This window comes from Pomacea canaliculata, linkage group LG12 (genome assembly GCF_003073045.1).
Source record: "Pomacea canaliculata isolate SZHN2017 linkage group LG12, ASM307304v1, whole genome shotgun sequence".
NCBI classification, from domain to species: Eukaryota; Metazoa; Mollusca; class Gastropoda; order Architaenioglossa; family Ampullariidae; genus Pomacea; species Pomacea canaliculata.
In genome coordinates this window covers 11,837,624-11,858,756 of record NC_037601.1, presented here as the reverse complement: position 1 = coordinate 11,858,756, position 21,133 = coordinate 11,837,624, and the positions used below count along the sequence as shown (strand labels likewise).

Below are 21,133 nucleotides of genomic sequence, written 5' to 3'. Positions count from 1 at the left end.
AGAGAAAAAATACAAATAAAAAAAATTATATGAATGTTCCAATTCAGAAATTAGCAGATTTTCATCTGGTCATAAATACAAATTTGAGAGGATCATATTTTTCCAACAAGCACAAGCTATAAAAGTCCAGGTTATCATACGATAATTTGGTCTTAGGGAACACAAGGTCTACGCAGGATGGGAGGTTATGTGGAAATTGATATTATTAGAGGAAATGATCCATGGAGAACTGAGAACTAACAAAATAAAACTGAAAACTGATGATAAAACCACTGAAATGGCAGAGATCTTCAATTCTGAACTTCTTGCTTTGAGCTAACAAAACAATAAAAATACAATGTAAAGGAAAATGATAACGAAAAACATAAACATTCTTCCTTTGATGACAAAAAATTTATCTTTGAAACAGATTTTAAGGCACCCGGTTTTGGACAATAGGACGATAGCGTTGTTTGTAAATCTCTAGTCCATTTACACTGAGCAAATCATGGTAAACAATGCATACCATCCTATCATTAATATGAACAACACACAAGAAGATAATCAAAACCAGTGGGCAAGGGTGGAACTTTTAGAGGTAGAGGAATGAGATTCCAAAAATGGGAGAAAATGTTAAATATTCATATATTCATACACTGCTGTTCAAAAATAAATCTATTTAAATAATTTTCTTGCTATGCTAGCCTTTTCTTTAGTGTTGTTATATCTGAAATATAATCATACCTATACTACAAAAAGCAACAATCTAATATTCATCTCAACAGAAGTTCATCTGTGCTTATTGTCATTATCACTGAATCGTTACAGCTTTAATACAAGAACATTACAATTATTATACAGAAAATGTTAGTCAAAATGAAAATAATAGACTGGTTAACACTTAACTGCTGTCTCCTTTAAGCTACTCTAGTCCATGAATCACCCAGCTAAATATGATAAAATTCTCATCCTCAAGAGAAAATGTATGATTTCATAGCAAAAATGTTTTATATTTATGACATTTTTATCACAAACCTGAATACCTGGATGTATTCTTTTTCACTGTTGACACGAGAAAACTTTAACAAACTATGAATAACACATTTCTCTCATAAGGAGCAAACACTGAAAAATAGCTATCATTTTCCTTCAATTTCTTCATAGATTAAATACAAATAAGGTATGTTCACATTTTTACAAAATGGCTATCAAAGCTTGCAATCATAGCAGAAATAAACTAAGAGTTTCTGGTAGAAACTTACTTCTAATATGTCATTGAATTTGTATGAAAACCCCTTCTCTAATTTTACAAAATTATTTTTAACTATCACTGAAGATAGCATCAGAAATAAACTCTGTTTGTGTGTGTGCATGCTATAAGCCTTGAGAAAACCTGACGAAAAAAAATTATGCCCTATTTTCACATTTTTTTGTTAATGATTGATACATATGGTTGTTAAATTATGATAGTGGTGATAAACTTTCTTGACAAGCTCATACAGATAACGCTATTATGTGCATAGCCACCTATATACTGTCTCAGAAAATTGAAGTCTTTTAATGCGCTTCGAACTTCTGCAAGTATTTTACACTGTTATATGCAGCATGACTTTTGTTCTTGTTTGTTGGATTGGGAACACTGCACAGCAGGACTGGCACAAACTGAACAAGATCATTAAAATGCAGAATGAGCTGTTGGACTGGACAAAACAACAGAGACAATGTATGACAAGATTCTGATAACTCACACCCACTTCAACAAGAATATGACATTTAACACATAGAAAGAAGTGGTACGTTTGGAATTTATAGACCTAGAACTACACATCATCTGCACTCATTTATCCATATCCTCATTTATATGCATGCACATGCTCACTGAAGGATAGAACAAATGGGAAACAGAAAAATTATTTCTTCTCATGAAGCTTTCTAGCAGGGAGAGAGACTGTAAGTGCCAAAATAAATGATTACAAATGAAGAATTAGTATCGACTGTAGACAATTATAGCCTGTGTTGATGTATTATGTAAATTGATTTTCTAATCTTACTGTTGGTAGACAAAACGATTTCCTGAAAAAGATTTGTATTTGCATGTGCTGTCAATATTAGTCTGGTTAAACAAGCTTTAACACATATTACATAAATCTGAAACGAAAACCATACAAAACAAATAATGCTAAATAAAACGATAGGGGTTGCCACAAGATTTTATCTGGCTATAAATTTAGGGCACACAAATTATGCAGAGATGAAAAGATAAAAGCATCTCACAGAGCAGCAAACTTAAATGTTAACAATCCATCAGCAATACAACTTTTTATTGGATTTTATACTGTTAATCTGAGGAAGCAAAGCAGAGCTGGCCATGTGCAGTCTTACAACATAAATATTCAAACGGTGAAGACTTTATTTTGGAAATAATTTTTAAAACTCTTTCTAAACAGTTCACACCCATGAATGGGAAAGTCTTCATAGCTATAGCTTCATTGCATTGATATATAACTGTACTGAATGAGTCAAAACTCTTCATCCCTTAGACATTATGTGATACCAAATTTAGGTAGAAATACTCTTCTGCTTCAGAATAATTAATTGCAAACAGAACAGTTATTTTTTTAAATGTTCTTTAAAAGAGCACATCTATACAAAATTACTCCACCTTTTCCTCACTTCATGTTCTATCTACTCCATGACTTAAAAGGATATGGCATCTGATAGCAAGCGTTCATGTTTCTGCACATGACTCACAAAATATTAAGCAAAGCTGGAGATATAACACCCAAAACCAGTCAGCAGTTTTAAAAAACAAATATATATATACAAGGTAGAGTGTAGGAATTTTCCCTTCCAACTCCAGGGAATTGTGTGGTGGATTTGTGAAAGATACCTGTGATGCAATGGTTTCGATTTCTCCTTTAGAGAAGCTGAGATTGACGCAGCTTCGGTCATGTCTGCTGTGGTCTACTAAGCTCAATTCTACTGAGGTAGAAATGTGCTGTATGTGACTGGACTGATCAAAGGCAGCGCCAAAAAACAAAAAAAAACAACAAAAAACAAAAAAAAACAAAAACAATAAAATAGAAAAAAGAAAAAAAATCATGCATTAAAGAATATTTAATAACATTCCTTCATTTCTCTTAGAATAGAATAAAAAATCAAACAGTCTTTAATCATCTCAATGAACTAAACATAATCACACATTTAGTGTCCTCCCTATTAGCAAAACCCCATACAGAATTATTTTAACAAAATTAATACAACCTGACTGGAAATGGATAAAATGATTACAAAATGTAAACATGCAGATTGTTTCAATTGTTTTAACAGAAACTGGTATTTATTTTTGTCAGATGACACAGACACACTTATATAATACTAATGGACATTAAACAGAAGCTGTCACATCAACCCCCTAATGGACTCAACTGTAAGAAAGCAAATTGTTTGTGTTTAATGCTGTGCCAGCAACTAGGGCTATATCAATAAAGACAATAAAGAACAATAAAGACAGACAATAAAGTCTGTTTTGATTTTGATTTGATTTGATCTGATTTTGATTTGATCACGGCATAAGTAAGAAAGCAAAAGTGGTACAGAAATACAGTGATACATCACTTGACTACAATCCATTTGGTCTAGTGTCAGTATGTTAGAATGCAAAACACTCCCCCCGCCCCCCAAAAAAAAAAAATGTAAATGTATTTCAATGGTTCCAACACCCATAGATAGTTAAAAACCTTGTATTATTTATAGTATTTTATAGTACAATACCTGTAGGTGACTACCTTGTATTATTTTGTAGTACAATATGTAAAAAGATGGGTTTGTTAACAGATATTGGTTTATTTATCCTTACCAATAATAACATTTGTTATGCTTTGCTTTGTTACTTTGTAGCTTTGTTATCACTTTTACTCCTTTTGTTACCTCAGCAAATGGCCTCTTTGATCCAGTATTTTTGGTATCATCAACTTAACCATGCCATACTTAACTGTTAATTCACACATATGCCTCTTGCATATTTGGCAATAAGTTTTTTTTGTATTCAGTTTTTTTACTGTTTTCTTCTTTCCTTCACATTTAGCACTAGAATTTTCGTAGGTGCTGTATGGTACATATGTTAAAAACATGCACACAAAACGAGATTGTGTACACAGCATCAGGACAGGTCTTTACTGCTTGAAATCAACACTGACACTTTTCCCCTTCATGCTTCCTCCCCCAAATTGTCACAGGTAACTGTGGTGTCTCATACTGGTTACATATGATGGTCTAGGACCAGAATGTTTGAGTGTGGAACAGTTTAAGTGAAAAGGCACCACTGTACATATATATATATGTTTTACATTTTTTATAAATGTTTCAACAATTCACAGGATTTGGCTAATAAGCAGAAGACAAATCACTCTGAGTAGTGGAAATATATGCAGATTTTAATCTATTGGCTGACGGTCTTTTGCATTCAACAACTTAATTAACCTGAAGCATCAATTTTAATCAGGATGAAGAGAAAATAATGTTGCAGTAAGTTTAAATATACAGAGCTCCCACAAGATTTTTGTGTTTTATTACTTAAAAATTTAGACCTCATTTTAAAAGCAATTTTTAAAGTGAAGAAAGCAAAAATGGGTGTAAAATGGATTCACAACTGGAAATTAAAAACCAATATATTGTGTCCATCTAATTGTAAGAATACAAAGAGTGGCCTGGCTCTTACTTTCTCTTCCCTCCACCAAAATATTCTACAAGATAAAAGCTAAAAAAGCAGCAAAAAAAAAAATTAAATAAAAACATACACATCACAAACCACAAAAAGGCAAATTGCTTATATCTGCTTTAGTTCACTGTTGGTGACGATTGTCAATAAACCTTTACAACTTCAGACATTTTTACTCACGGCTTCAACAGGCTCAAATAAATTTAAAAGTGACCAAATTTTTTTTATGCCTTATGCTACAGAATTTAAAGAAACCCAACATGTTTCTATGCACTTATTCTATTTCTTGAGGTCACGTCATTACAAATACTCTGAACTGCAAATATCCTAAAATAGAACCCAAAACGAAAAAAAAGACTTGAGGAAAATCATTTAAACTATTTATAAATAATTTCAAAGAATAACTTTTTTTAACAGTAAAAGATCCACGAAACAGTAATTTCAAAACACTACAAATGATACCACCCCTGTGAACATACATTTTGACTAAAAAAAAAAAAAAAAAAAAAAAAAATGATAGAAGACACAAAAAGCACCACTGCTAGTCATGCAATAGCTGATTAAATTTGATGATTGTAATGGCAAGGCTCGGAAAATGCTTTTTCAAATGTCAAGAAAATTCTTGCTCATAATAAAGCATGAACATCTTACCAAGATCTTTTCTTTCTCAATCTTGAGCTCTGCTTGCAGCTTGCGAGCAACAAGGCGGTAGTTGCGGGAAATAGCGTTGCACACATGGATGAGGTAGGTAAAGGTGCTGCTGATGACGGCTTTCAGGAGGGTGCCCCAGCTCTCATCTGTCACAGAGGAAAAAAAGGGTGTCTCAGGCAAGTGAAATTCATCTGCCCTAGATCCAATTTATTTATTTTTCTCTTAAATACCATGTAAAACTGGAGTATTTTGTCTTCTTTCCTTTGACCACAAGTCATCTGCAATGTTCCTATACCCCAAAAGCCAGCACAGGGTAGATAAACTCTCCGGACCCCTTGTAATTATAATCAAATTATTTTCCCATTCTACATATACAACATATGTATGTAATATAATAATCTGCTTACAATAATTCTATTGTCCATATCTACATTTTCATTCAGTAAAGTAACATAGACTGCAAGCATTAGGACAAGTGCACGAGGATCTACATCCCTACTTGAACACAGAGTTGTTTACAAGTGAGTAAATGAGGTAAAAAATGATGTTAAAGGATCAAACTTGTAGTACCCTGCTCCAAAGAAAAAAAAAATCCTCAGAGTGAGAAATGTCACATCAACTTTTCTTTAAAGGGCACCCTTCACAGTCAAGGGCCAACCGTCTCCACCTCTCATCCAGCCTGCCTCTACCTGTTCTCCTTTATCACCTTCTCTTCAAATATTAGTGAAAAGCTTCTTCATCAGGGAAAATAAGTGGAGTTAAAACAACAGAGGGTTTAAAATTATTCTTGAATTTCAAAATATGCAAGAAGCTTCTCACCTTTCTCTTTCTTTTCTTCATCCCCAATGTCATCAGTGAGTTTCTCAGGTACTTCCGCATCCTGTTACCACCAAAAGCTCCATGCACTTACTCCATTTGTAGAACTCGTGACTTTGATTATTGCATTTAAAGACATTTTCTTTGTACCCTGCCTATAGCTAAAAGCATTTTCCATACCTCTGTTTGTGTCTGACGTGGTCCCTTTGCACTTAAATAATACCCATTTATTTATAAACATGTTCATAGGCGGCTTTAAAGGCATGAATGTCATAAGAGTAGTCTATAGATATAAGCTTCTAACATGCTGAAACATGCCAGTGTGGTTATGCTGCTGTCTGACTTTCTTTGGTATATGCATCTGAACACTTTGAAAGGAAATGAAACATTACATCAGCTAAGCAGCAATTCTTTATCTCTGAGAAATCTTACACTGTTTTGTAACAATAAAGATTTTAATGATGGTTCTTCTGTTTATAAATCTAAAGTAACAAGTTATACCAGACATGCTCTAGAATCTGCTTCATAAGCACACTTGATGCATGATGGATAAACCTGATAAATTCTTACTGCTGGTGTCACTGAATCCACACCCAATTGAATTAATGTAACAGATGCAAGCAAATTTTAATTAAGCATTGCCCAATCAACAAATCTACTTTTGACAGATACTGAGGTGAGAACGGCAATACTCAAAGGTTTATATATCATAAGTGAAGCAGAGTGTTTGCTCAGATTTTGGTAATTGGTATGTATTAAACCTATTCATTTAAAAAATGTGGAAGGGGATAGCCAAGTGGTTAAAACACTATAGCATTCAAACCAAAAGGTGCACCGGTTTGATACCTATGTGACAAAGTGACCTTCCCCCAGTTGACTCAGCTGCTGTCAATGAGTTCCTATCTCTATAGATGGTTGAGGAAGGTAAAGCAGCAAAAGGGAGAAAAGAAGGGCACTGTTCTCACTACAAAAAACAAAAAACCTGGCCCCAAGAACAGAGTTATCTTTAATCCCTTACTCCCTACAGATAAAAAAAAAAGTTAGGGGATGAAATTACTTTTAGTTTATCTTTATTTTAAAATAATGTTGCACTTATTTAACATTTAAGGTCCACCTGTATGAAAAATCCTCTTTCAAGGATGCAAAGCTCACCTCAGCCTGCTTGGACTTCTCCACAGCTGCATCTTTGCCCTCTTCAATTGCTGTGTGAATGACCTGATCATGCAAGCAAGAGGATCTATATAATGCAACAGTTTATAATGAAGTATGTGTTATTGTACATTGCTCACATCTGCACAAGAGTCCAAGTGGAAACTGGGTGATTTATGCTTTGTATTTTCTGGGTATAAGCTATCCTTGCTCTAGGACTGGACCTCTTTCTGCCCACTGAGCACATGGGTGGAGGAAGTGGGGTGGAAATTGGTGTTTTATGCCAAGCCAGCAACTAAGGCTATATCATGGCAAACCAGCCAGCTCTGTAAACAGATGTTACAGGCAGACAGAGAACAGCATGCCTGAGACAAGAGCTGAAACCAGAGCAGCCAATTCTCATTGTATTGGTGACAGGCAGTAAACCATTGCGCCATCAGACTGCCTGAGCACATGGGTACCTGATTTATTAGGAAACATAAAAGGCAGGAAAAGAGGGCCATGTGGTTCCCTTGCCGCCTGCCCTGCACCCAATGTACTACCTACAACCTGCTGCTCTTATGTCAAAGACTATGGAAAGGGATTCATCACATTTACCTGCTTTGCAGGGGAAGATTAGTGAAATGTACATCTGCTGTTCTTGCCCTAAGTCTGTAGTACAAACACTAAATGAAATAATTTACTTCTTTCTTTGGCTGACTTGAACATTTTGTACCAGACAAAGCCACATGCACATTCTACTTTCACCCTGCATCACCCTTGAAAACAGACCACAATGCTTTTCACAAGTTGCACAGCAAAACCAGAAACAGCTTCATCAGCACCTGAGACAAGGAGGCAAGTGAGTTTAACCCCTCCAGTTCACCTCAACAACTCATCCCACAAGAAAAAATGACTCCAACAAATAGCATGAGAAAATATGAACTGTGTAGCTAGTGGACAGTTCATTCCTTTCAACGCTCTTAGTGATGAATAGTGATCAAGATTTTCTTTTTTGCCCAATACCAATTCTACTACTAAGTGATATGCATCTGTCTATGAAGTTCACTATCAGCTACACCAGTGATGCCCAACCTTTTTCGGCCTGCGGGCCATGCACATTTCCGACATGCGTGTGACGGGCCGCTTCACCGCAAAAATATTAAAAAAAAAGAAAAAATAGAGCAGATACCATTTTTTATTAGAAACAAGTTGTACTTCCCATTAATTATGTAGTAATTAGTGGGATATTTGAAGTTGTTTACCCGAAATCAACTTCTGAATGTCTGGCTGCATCGTAGAAACACCAAGTCGGAGCACTGAATCAAAATGTTCGTCCATCGAAAAAAAGATTGAGAGACGCCCCTACGAAGGGATAAATACTTCTTCCCTTTTTTCGTTTTTTTCCTGCACTGTGGGCAGAAGTGTCGCGGGCCATATCTGGCCGTAGGTTGGGCATCCCTGAGCTACACAACAATGAAAATGATATGATAGACACACAGCATGCATGTGTTCTGGTTTTGTTTATTTACTATAATATGTATGTGTGAATGCTTATTCTTGCATTTGCATTATTAACATCACCAAGCAATCTGACACAAACACATGAAGAAAAAACCATTTGCACTGATAACTGGCCTGGAATAGGTTACCGTGCCAAAAGTCTAGGATATGTGTGGAAGAAAAGTGAGGACATACTTTCAGTGTGTAGTGAATGCAAACAAAAGAAAAATACCTGTCTTGGACTTCCTCAGACAGACAATAAAGTTTGATTTGATGTATGGCTATAGTTGCTGCAAACCTTAAGACAGCTACCACCAATCTCACAGGACTCCATCAAATGTCAGCTGCCTTATTTGTGTTAGAATGTTAATGGGCTGCCTACTTCTAACATGAGGTCATAGTTCGTAACTTTCGATCAAATTAACCTAAGTTAAATTAATTGAAAAAAAAGTACACATATTGGCAGACAAGCCAGTCCAGAGAACCCATGAAACACATCTGACCTGCGGGCTATAATTTGTCCACCCCTGATCTATCAGCATAAAATGAAATGAATTTTCTGACTGTAGTGTTCTTGCATGGAATTAAAACTATTTATAGAACTTGTAATATGCCTTAACAATTTTCTTTTTTCGATGATGTATTTTTTAGTGTAGTTAGTTGGTTATTGGTTGCATGCTTAGTCTTCTATTCTTAAATCGAATTCTTACAAAACTGAATCATGTACATAATCTCCTTGACTTCAGCAGTATTGAAAATTATGTTTGAACCTTTGTAACTGTTTTGAGACAAGACACAGGTTTAGTAAATGAATATAGCAACTAACCCAATGATCTTACTTACCTGAAAAGGTCCCACAACCGCTTCCTCCTTTTCAAAAGCTTCTCGTCCATAGGTCATGCTAGTTGTCACTTCTTTTTTATCAACACTAGAGGAGTGTTTGATCTCATGGAATAGATAGTAATCGCCACTGCGGATTGCTGCCAAAAAAAGAAAATTAATAATAAACCATGATAACTTCCACGTCAGCAAACTTCAGCACAACAAAGTCTGTAACCTGGAACAGATACTTTCAATGAGTCCAAAAGCAAAACTGCAATTTATTTTATGATCTGAGTAATCAGGCTGTCAAGACTACAAAAATCTTGACAGATCAGCCTAGGGTAATGTCTGCATTCTTTTCAAGGGAAATAGCCCTGCAGTGTGATATTTCACACTTGTCAAAATAGGATGCACTGAAATCACCCGCTCCAAAGCCAATCAATTCCTGGTAGAAGATTAAATTATTCATGAGACAAATATTATCTTTACTTAATATTAAGTCAGCAACTGTTATCGTTCAAGAAAAGTCTTTTAAATTTACTACAGTAAAACCTTCTTATTAAGACCTTCCTATTTATGACACCCCTCTTAATCATGACCCACAAATTTTTCACAGATCTATTTTGTCATCTCTATTATGACTACCTCCCCGACCTTACTTCTACAGTTTGGGATTTATTATGACTTTTAGCAAGTCGCATATGGAACAAAATTAATTACATTTTAAGTTACACTGCTTGTAGCTGACCATTTACCCTATATTACAATTTTCTGCAGATGTCATGTAAAATAAAGAGCATTTTAAAAGAGACTGCTTGTACATTGGGTACCCAAACCCTCTCACTCCAGTCATTTCTACCACCCACCTGAATGAAATCAACCCTGCAATGAGCATATCATTCCAAAGTCAAACGTTGAATCCATTCAAGCCCAAAAGATGACCCTATTTCCAATGACAGGAGTAGCTATTATCAAATGTTACCAACAATTAATTAAATAAGTTCAGCCACCATCTTACTGAAACAAAAATGACTGCTTGGCAATATACATTTAAAGAACAAATCCCACAATTGAAGATAATGAATTTCTTTTTCAGCAATTTTTTTAAATCCATGGTTGTCATTTTTCTTTAGTCTGGAGGTTCAGTTTGCAATATGGAGATGTTTGTTGTACGAAACAGGTGTTACTGCTTTGGCCTTCATTTAGCCTGGGCAGCCAGCCCTGTAAACAGATGCCATCTGTAGAGAAGGAACAGCGCACCTGACACGAGACAAAGAGCTGAACCCAGGACAGCAAACCTTCATTGTACTGGTGACAGGTGCTAACCACTGTGCCACCGGACTGCCCAAAGATGATAAAGAATTATGATATGGTTTATGAGCTTTATTTAAGTAAATGTACTTGAACTTATAGGTTTTTCAGCCATGGTTCCTAGAACGAAAGCAGACTGGTTGATCTCCCTACTATGACCACTCTCAGTTAAGACTTGATTTTGGTGGATTTTGGCAAGTCTTAATGGGGAGGTTTTACTGTATTCTGTTGAAAAATACCAACATTCCATCTTATACATAGTAACAAACAATCCATGACCACACAAAAGGTCATTCAAGTCATACTTGTCAGAATAGTGTCAGTTCTGAAGAAAAAAACAAACAAAACACTTTACACTTGAGCTCTATTTTTCTTTTGGAAGGCCTTGTTCAGTACACTAACAACCCCAACCTTTCACACCATATGAAAAACTACCTTGGAAGTGCTCCTCTGGTTCTTGGTAGTCTTTCCGTAATTTGCTCTGACGCTCTTTCAGAGCATGCATCTTCTTCTTGATTCCTTCCAGGATCTCAGCCTCCTTCTCTTTTTGCCGTGTAACACCATGCACTAATATACGATTGATCAACTCTGCACCCCTGAAGACATCATAGCAGGAGAAATGTCCCACATATCTATCTGTGGCTTTTTGGTCTATAGATATCACAAACTTCTCTTTTAACTTTTTACAGATCAGAGTTTCTGGCTCATCAGTGGACTAAATGTGGTTTTTCATCCACACAAAGTTCAGTAAATGGTAGAAAGTTAAAATTCTTTCAAATTTCATTTAACAAAATGCAGTTAACAATGAGCACAGGCAAACCTTAAAAGATATTTGTTGACAGGCTAAATTATGAGCTATGGAGAACAAATGCATATTTTTTCTATTTTTAAATGAATATTCTTTCTATAAATTAAAAAAAACTCCCTATCAAAACTTAAGCTACATGAATATATGTACTGGTTTTGAAAAACAATTTCCATTTCAACAAACCCATTCCTTACACCCATATATATACACTCCCATAAGTAACGACACACAATGTACACATCACTGTACATGAATACACACACACAAAACTCCACCTCATTCCAAGTCAGTCAATGCTTTAAAAATATCTTCTTTTTTTTTGCACAAAATAACACATCATCTGTTGTACACACCTTGAGGCAAGGCGGCTTTGAGCTTCCAGTAGGTCAACAACATGGCGGAAATAGTGGGAAGAAAAGATACGACGCTGAATCAGCAGGAAGCCGAAGCATACAACATCCCATTCTGACCCACTGGCATTCAAAGGCTTATCACACTTTATATCCCCTGCAACATTTGCATTGTTTTTAACTGTAGATAGTGTTTACAGGCATTCTTATGATGAGCAAAGGATATAGTCCACAAAAACCCCACAAAAATAATAACAACTACATCAGCGACAGACACATATGAGCTTTATGTGTAGATCACAATAAGAGAGGCATCAAAGCCTAATGACTAGTGCACTAGATTTTGCAGCAGCATGCCTGGGCATTGTAATTGAAAATCTCCAACACACACCCAGCTGATGTTTATCTGATTTAGCACGGGAGGTATAAAGGGTAATAAAAGAAAAGGGTTGGGCTCTGCCATTCACTAGCTGTGTGTTAGATATGAAAATACATTACAGTTCACTATGCAATGAACAGTGAAGGTCAGCTGTAACTGTAGGCAACTAGTTAGATCATGTAACCCACTTACCCTCAATGACAATATCCTTCGTTGTAAGGATGCATCCAATACCCATAACTTGAACCACCCAACAGTAGTTCTTGAACAGCAGTTTGATATACACACAACCCGCCAGCTGCAACATAGTTCAGACTCAGTCATGTCACAAATTTATCAAACTGAAAACCCCACCTTTCCATTTATAATATTTTATTTCTGTTTCTGAATCTGTTTCCCTCTAGGTCACAGAAACAGTCTTACATTATCACAAATTTGCAATCTGAAAGCATCATGCGGAAACACGCATATAGACTTTTGTCTAGCGGTAAGCACTGGTTCTCTCTCAACGTGTGCCCACCAAAACACCCACAGATTTGTGTCTAGTTGTCAGCACTGATTCTCATTATATGCCCATCAAAACTGATGCAAGGCTGCACCATCATATATTCTTTGCACAGATAAAGGTCCACCTTTCCCCATATTCTTCCCCCTTAATTAAGGTAGCAATGAATAAATTGTTATTATCAATGATGCCATTATTTATGATGCTACATCAGTGTGATTGCTTGCTTACATAAGACAGTGCTAGTGCTCATACACAGAGAGAGATTTTAGTGCAAGACAGTTTTATTGCTAATAAACACAGGCTGAATAAGACAATATTAGTGTGTTCATACAGTATTAATGTTTTTATTCTGCACAGAGAATAAGACAGTATTTGTGCTCATATACACCAAGAAAATAAGACAATATTCAAGTTGTCAGAGAAAGAATAAGACTATATTTATGACCAAACAATGAGACTAAATAAGACAGTTTCAGTGCTCAGACAAGAATAAATGCATATAAAATTGACTTCATTCATGTATGGATGTTTGTGTGTGTGTTTGTGCCCACACATGCATGTAGCTGTGGAATTAAATACTAGTAAGCAAACAGTCAAAGTTTACTCACCTGCAAGAATGATTTGATAAACAGGACTGCCACACAATAGGCAATGAACAAGTTCCAGCTGGAATAAAAGTGAACATTAGAGTTCTTCAAAAGGCAGCTATAATTTAGTCTGTAACCTCATACTTCAGATGTAAACATCTACACCACATACAGATCAACATGTTAACATAATAAAGATAGATATAAAAAGGTATGCTCAAAGCTACAATTTAGTCAGACAATAATTTGGTATAAAACATCCACAGCTAATACACATCAATGTCAATGTAATAAGTTCTTTGAGGAAACTGGACGTAGGCATTACAAGCGTCTGTATGGCAGCACTCTTCAAGGTATAAACTGCTATATTACGACACGTGAGGTGGATCTTAATGGTAAAATTCATGTATGAATTAAAATACATTAGTGTTTTTCATGTGAATACTGTTCATGAATAATAATGCATTTCTGCACTGAAAAATGTTCCTTCATCCCTGTGTGCCAAGCCACAACCAAAGCTACAAAGCATCCCTTTTGCCACAGCAAGATATCTAATTTTTTTTTCACTGTAATAATGCACTCATTTCGTAGAAAAATCACCTCCTACTGGTGCATTTTCCACTTCATAGTTCACCAATACTGAATCACCTGCAAACTTACCTGCGCAGCAGCTTGCGAAGAGGTTTCAGCAGAAACTCGTTTCCATACCACATGAAACAGAAGACAGCAATCATGTAGCCCATGTTGAAGATGCTTCTGTGGGTGATGCCAGTGATGAAGATAACGGCCATGGTCACCCACATCATGTACTGCATCACAGCTAGCTTACATACATCTAGGTAGGAGCTGCAGAACAAGCAATGAAAGATTGGAACTTCTTTCCTCTACTTCGACAGCAAGAGGGCAGAAATGAAGATGATCTTTCTGCAAAATCACTTGCATTTTGTAGCCATCGACAACACTTCTAAAATATATAATAATAAAAACTAAGAACATAGAAACAATAATAACACCTGATCAAGTTTTTTTAAGATGAAATGAAAGCACATGTATGCATGCAAGCTCCTATATACCTTGTATACACACAAGTATCTGTATACAATTTATAAGTGTACACAACCACTACACACCAGTACACTCACACACCCTGTTGTGATGGTAAAATCTTCAACAGGTATTTTCAAGTTTGCTTCAACTTCAGGCAGAATCTCATCATTGTCACCACCACCGTAATCATTCCTGGTGTGTGCAGCCAATTCCAGACGAAAGACTCGCCACTGCAGGCATACACACAGCAGCTGCACCACGTCCGCTGTCAGTGACAGGAGTTAAACATCAAAGCAATTGTTCCACACCCACGCGTGCGCACACACACACTACTATATAGTTTCTAAATGAAGATAACTGCTAACAAATAAAAATATTCTTAATATCTAACACATTAAAAGATCACTATCTGCAAGGAAATATTGATGAAAATCTTGAAACGGAATCTTCTAAAATCTCAAATGTTCAATCAAACCCATTGATGTATCTCCACTTTCCTTCTTTTTCATATCTACCCCTACCAACCAGCTATCAACAACCACTCACATGTGTGCTTTAATAACAAGACAGAAGCACACCTTTCACACTCACGCCTAATCAGAAAGTTCAAAGGGATGTCAGACAAGCAAGTAAGCCTATCTTTGTACAAAAGCTCTAACCCATAAGAACCAAGGTTGGAGTGGTGTTTAGAAAATCAGGCAAATACAGCCAGCGCACAAGCATGATCAACTCCACTTGTGTTGCATGCCATGGGTACCCTGTCCAGAAATAACAAGAGTCAGATATTATTTTAAATACATTGCACAACAGTCTCAAGTAATAAAATTTACTTTGTATTCATCAAGATACTCTGGTAAATATAAATCACAACATTTCCTAGATTTGATCAAGATTAGAAATAAAATAGTTCTTAAGTTTCAAAAGGTAAAAAGGCCAGAGACAATAGACTGATTGCAACAATTTCTTTTAAAGCTTTTTTTCATTTTGCATATTAAGAATTGCTTTTTGATGTCTAGACTTAATTTTTATTCGAGAGTTAAAGAAACAAGGACCAGTATAGGACATACCACAAGGATCCAATCTAATTTATGAGAGCAATTTGTTTTTCATTTGACCTACCTTCCTGTACAAAAAAAACATGACAGAATTCAGAAAAGGAATTTTTTTTTCACTAAAATTTATATTTGCAGAAGGTATAAAAGTGATAGTTGCATCCTTGTAATGTTTCACGGCTCAAATTTCATGCTACCATGTGCTGTTTATTCTAATGTTTCAATTTTAGTAATTAGATCTATGGCTCAATCTTAAGGCAGTCACATGACTGGATGATGCAGCTCACCATATTACATCATGACACGATGTGTAAAAGAATTCTAGATTGTTTTCGCAAATAAACACTGAATCTATCAAAGAGGCATAATGATCTGGTGCAATATTGACCAACATGGTTAGATAAGGTAACATTCTATGCCAACTAAGATAATAGAATAGGTTAGTGTAATTGGTTGGCATGGATTTAAGCACTGTTAGATAGTTAAAATAGCAACTATCATCGTTATAATCATATTATTGCTGTACCTCAATCATCTCAACTATATTGCTATCTCAACTGTCGCTCCTGTCAAGATCATCAATATCACCAATATCCAGCAACCAGCGATTCAAGGATTACTCCATCAGGGGATTACATCCAGTCATCTGTTTAACAGCCTTGTGTTCATGGCCACAGACCTTTTGTTCAATGTTTTGACATTTCCTTCTCTGCATCACCATCATCACTTATCAAGACAGCATTCCCCTGCTATGATTACACATTGTGGGCCAGATCATCGTGGCAGTAGTGTGGCAGATAACTGATGGTAACATGGCAGTGTTCTTGATCTGGGTCACTTGCTAAGGGACACTGCTGTATAACTCATCATTTTCACCCACGTTTAGCTTAGATCTCTTTTCTTTCATTTAGACATTAAATGTGTTAAATTTGGTCCGCCCTTTTCTTGATTGAAAAAAGCAGAAGAGTGCATTGCAGGCATGCTCACACTTACATGTTCATGCATACCCTGCAAGCAACCATTTGAGCACTCCTCAGTAAAATGTTACAATCAGAATTTGTGTTCATCAAGTAGTAGTAGTCTTTAGGGTTAGTGATTTGGGTGATTAAGAAAGCACAAACTGATGTTCCTCAGGTGGGTTCTCCATTATAACCAGGTACACTAGTAATGGTTCTCTGATTGTACTTACAGATGCAAGCAGCAGGAGGAAAACCCAGCGCCATCAGGTACTGAAGAGGAAGAAGGATAGCAAGGATGGCCATGTAGATCCACCAGATTCTGCCTGCAGTGTGACGTCGTAAGACCATCACTACTATCATCAGGACTGTGTAGAACACAGCAAACACATCCAGCCGAACACACACGGTGATGGCCGTAACAATGTGGCATATCTGCAAAGAACACATTGATCCAAACACATTTGCACATGTGCAAGCACACATGTGTATGCACAAGGACACACATACCATTAACCAACAGAAAGGTTTATAAAACAATAAAAGTACATGTATTCACAAATTCAGAAGTCAGCCTGGTTTATTAGACCATTCTTTAAAATGTTTGTTTTGTCACTGTAGTTGGACTGAACAGTTTTTCATCCAAATATTGCATGGCTTTCACAACTTTCAACAAATACACTTTACAACAGCTATACTCTCACAAGCAAATGGTGAGGGGAGCAACAAGTCTCAGGCTCCAGATACACATACCTCCATACCAAACTTATAGAAGGTGTAGTTAGCAAAGAACTTTAGGCAGTCTAGAAGACTTCTGTCTGCTTCCTCCCGCTGAATCAGGGGAAACAAAATACCCACAGGCAGCTCTGCCCTGCCCACAGAGTTGTAGTGCTGTTTCTGATGGTAGCGGATGATGGATTCCAGCAACACAACAGCCAGCAGTAGTATGTACAGCTGCAACAGTGGTAAGACTCTGAATGTGATAACACAAAAATGTGCAAATTAGCTAGTGCCTGGATTTCTTAAATAAGAAATAATTATAAATAGGAAAGATGATTATACACAGAAAAGATGACTATAGATGAGAAATACATGACAGAAAAATAAATTAAAAAATCAGGTATCAGGGGTATGTTTAAACATTTTTTATCATCCTTTAGCTTAAAACTCATACAACCCTTCACACTGGTGTCTTCAATGAAAGACATTTACACAATTCATGCCTTACTAGTGCACATGATAGTCTTAAGTTAGCCAGTAGGCTGTGAGATAAATAGCTTCTACAAGTTACTTTAGCAAAACCTGTGAAAGGACTCAAGATGCAGTAATATGGGGTAGGGACCACCTGGATGCCCACTTGTCCCTTTCTCAGATGGCCTTTGGATGTGAGCTCCTTTGAGAAATTTATGACAGGAACTGGCTGAGCATTATCATTAACAGCTGCAGCCCACAGCGGCTAGATGGGTCTACAGCCTTATACAGTTCTGTTTGCATGCAAGTATCCACTGCACTTGATTACACAGACAAATAATGCAATGAAAATTTGTTGCCTCTTGTAAACAGTGTTGTAAGCTCTTGCACAAAAGTCTGATGAAAACCAAAGTAAACCAATGGCTATCTGATTACCTTAATATAACTGTCAAGCTCTGAGGGTGACCTCTGGACCTTCCTGAACCCAAGCCATACAGCATTATCCAAGCTCCTCAAAGGAAGGCTCTCATTGGATAAATTGTTCAGCTGCAACATCAATATAAATCTGTCATCGAAACAAGTATGAAGACAACATTTTGAGCAACTGCTTGATGCAGGCATATGCAACTTTAGTACCGTTTAAAATGGTGATATCTGTGGGCTTCTATCTCTAAAATGCAAGAGGATATTCACCCAGATTTTGGCAAGTGCTGTCTTGTAGAAAGCTCACCCTAGTCGCTTGAAAACAGCCTACACTCCAGCAGACCTTTCAGAAGCACCAACTTTTAACAAACCTTCCTGTGCTTCATGTTCTTCCAGCTGTAACTACAGTGGCACCACCCTTTTTCTCATCTACAGTTTTAGTCCTAACCATTTCTCACAGCTATGAATTTATAATATGGACAGTTTTCGAAAGCTCCTCTTTGTTATAGATTTTCATTGCAAATAAAAGACTCACACTTGCGCAATCATCCTCCACAGACTTAAAATTGACCATGCTGAGCTGGAAAATGGTTTTGGCTAAGATGACAATGCAAGTCCATATCAGGATGAGATGTGAAAGAACCAGATGCAGTCTTGTCATCAGGAATGGAAGTAACAGGGCGATCAGCAGCACATACACTGCTGCCACTCCAGAGACTTCCTCCTGGAAATATAAGAAAAAGCAACATGGTGACATTGTGAGGCCAGGCAGAAATGCAAATGGAGATCAGCCTGTCAGAGGGGGTACAGCTGATGACTACTCCCATCCCTATCAAAGCTCTGATTATATCTCAGAACGTGGCAGCAAACTTTCACAGGGTTTTTGTAGCTAGGGAACCATTCCCTAGAGGCCTAGACAGTTCTGCTGTGCTGTTTATCCTCATCTTCCAGCAACTGACAGCCAAGGCTTTCACTGCTAAAATATCAGTCCGCTAACATAATGAGATCACAACTTAAATAAGGGGAAGAATATAAAATCTCCACCAGGTCGATCCATTTAGTTGCCCTTTTAGGCGTCATTAAAAAAGTGATCGTAAAGGAGCCATAAAGAAGCTTTGTAAGTTGCCTAGTTAAAACAATATGGACAGGGCCGCCGAGAACCAGCCCGGGCCCCGGGACAGACCTCTCCGGGCCCCTTGTACTTGTAATCATAAATTATTTTCCCAGTATATAATGTATGTTTACAATTCGAATCTCAATATCTACACTCAAACTCAACTTCTGCATGTGTAATGCTTGGGTGCTCTCTCCTTTCCTTTCTTTAAAAGAAAAAGAAAAGGAGAAGAAGAAGAAAAAAATCCACTGACCAAGGCCGGGCCCCCTTGACAGCCGCGGGCCCGGGTACACCAGACCCCCCTGTCCCCCCTTCTCGTCAGGCCTGAATATGGATCACACTACCAGACTTATCCAACACTAATTCTATTGCTGGTTCATGAAGAACATTGAAATGGCTAAAACTGAAATAAAAAACCCAACTGAATGTAAAGCCTGCTTTTAAATAGGTCATGTTCTTACCTGATGTACTTTTGAAAAGATCACAATTCAACTGCTTCCTAAATACGTAAAAAATGTAAAGCACAATTTAAATTCTTCTTAAATATGTAAAGAATGGAGAGCACAGTTCAAATGCTTCATAAATATGTAAAAAATGGAAAGCACGATCCTATTCTGGGATTCAGCTCCATACAAACCTTCATTATTATTGCTGTTATTAAAATGTTTAAATTGTCAAAATCAGTCCATCAAATCTGTTGTTCTATGATACAAATGTCAGACAAATGGGGCCCTCACCTGATGAACAGCCACAAACATGGTGATGATGATAACAAGTTTAAAAATATGTATCTCAGCCAGGCGCCAGAGAAAACTGATGAATACAGATAGCTTTCTGCTGAATACAGGCAGCATCACCAGCAGCTTCTTGCTGAAACGCTTGGTACCTGCAAGGAAAAAGTTAACTTGCATCCCACATCATTAAGGTAGACTCATTCACAAATGGGAAAGTTACTATGCAACAACAGAAACTATACTTCTGTAGAATCTTGTTTGCAGAGCAAGGTGATAAGCTGTTATATGTCAGGGACTTTTTGCAAATATTTTAGACCTTCCAGATGTTTTGTTGACTGCTTCAGCTTACATTGGTTCTTTTGTGTCTCTTTCTCATCATCGTCTGCTTCTGTCTCGGTCTGGCTGGCCGAGAGTTCTGTATCTCTTTCAGGAGCTTGACAAACATCTGGTGTGTCTTTACTCCTGAAACAAACAGGAACATGGTTCTCACTTTTATGAAGGCAACCTTGAACAGATCTGAAAATTAATGGCTGAGGAGCAGGGAAGAAATTTGGTGTTTTTTATTTTTTTAATTCAACTACCCCCATCATGATTATGCTTCTCCCCCAATTTATATTGCAACCCATCATGCATTTAGTCACAACATCATATGCACAACAAATCTAAAGGTGACAACAACTGAACGCATAAATAAAACACTCACCCATGACAAACAGCCTAGCCTCCCTCCTTATCCAAACAACATACATCAAGCCTATTTTATCTAACAAACAGGCAAAGAAATGGACATAGAAACAACCGAGGCAAGAGAGAAAAAGGTGAGTCAGTCAGCCGTCCCTGTTGTACTTGATAGGGTATGTGGTCACTGGCCTTGACGTAAGACATGGAGGTGGAGACCATATTGCGTATGAAGAGCGAAGGCCCTAGTCCCTAGACCGGGACTATATATTGAAGGTCCGGAACCAGACCAGAGGATAGAGAAGAGCTTCATGTTTTGTGTCCAGTGATTGACTTTGTTGATCATGGTGGGCGTATAGAAGTCTGCCTGTGTGAT

The 21,133-nt window shown here is 37.0% G+C and overlaps 1 protein-coding gene across 14 annotated transcripts in view; it reads right to left on the bottom strand.

The window, feature by feature from the left end:
* The window catches only part of LOC112553497 (piezo-type mechanosensitive ion channel component 1-like), a 90,257-nt gene that overhangs the window by 28,177 nt on the left and 40,947 nt on the right, over nt 1-21,133 (bottom strand). For 13 of the 14 annotated variants that reach the window (XM_025220757.1, XM_025220758.1, XM_025220762.1 and 10 more), the window contains 18 exons: nt 20,429-20,541; nt 20,083-20,231; nt 18,767-18,955; nt 18,244-18,354; nt 17,371-17,571; nt 16,851-17,052; nt 15,269-15,367; nt 14,709-14,874; nt 14,223-14,408; nt 13,584-13,641; nt 12,660-12,765; nt 12,092-12,245; nt 11,366-11,526; nt 9,641-9,777; nt 7,319-7,381; nt 6,170-6,230; nt 5,351-5,496; nt 2,870-2,992 (listed from right to left, as the gene is read on the bottom strand). In XM_025220757.1, the coding sequence (XP_025076542.1) occupies nt 2,870-2,992; nt 5,351-5,496; nt 6,170-6,230; nt 7,319-7,381; nt 9,641-9,777; nt 11,366-11,526; nt 12,092-12,245; nt 12,660-12,765; nt 13,584-13,641; nt 14,223-14,408; nt 14,709-14,874; nt 15,269-15,367; nt 16,851-17,052; nt 17,371-17,571; nt 18,244-18,354; nt 18,767-18,955; nt 20,083-20,231; nt 20,429-20,541 (2,425 nt within the window). The remainder of the gene's footprint in view (nt 1-2,869; nt 2,993-5,350; nt 5,497-6,169; nt 6,231-7,318; nt 7,382-9,640; nt 9,778-11,365; nt 11,527-12,091; nt 12,246-12,659; nt 12,766-13,583; nt 13,642-14,222; nt 14,409-14,708; nt 14,875-15,268; nt 15,368-16,850; nt 17,053-17,370; nt 17,572-18,243; nt 18,355-18,766; nt 18,956-20,082; nt 20,232-20,428; nt 20,542-21,133) is intronic. The other variant, XM_025220766.1, reaches the window with a different exon arrangement.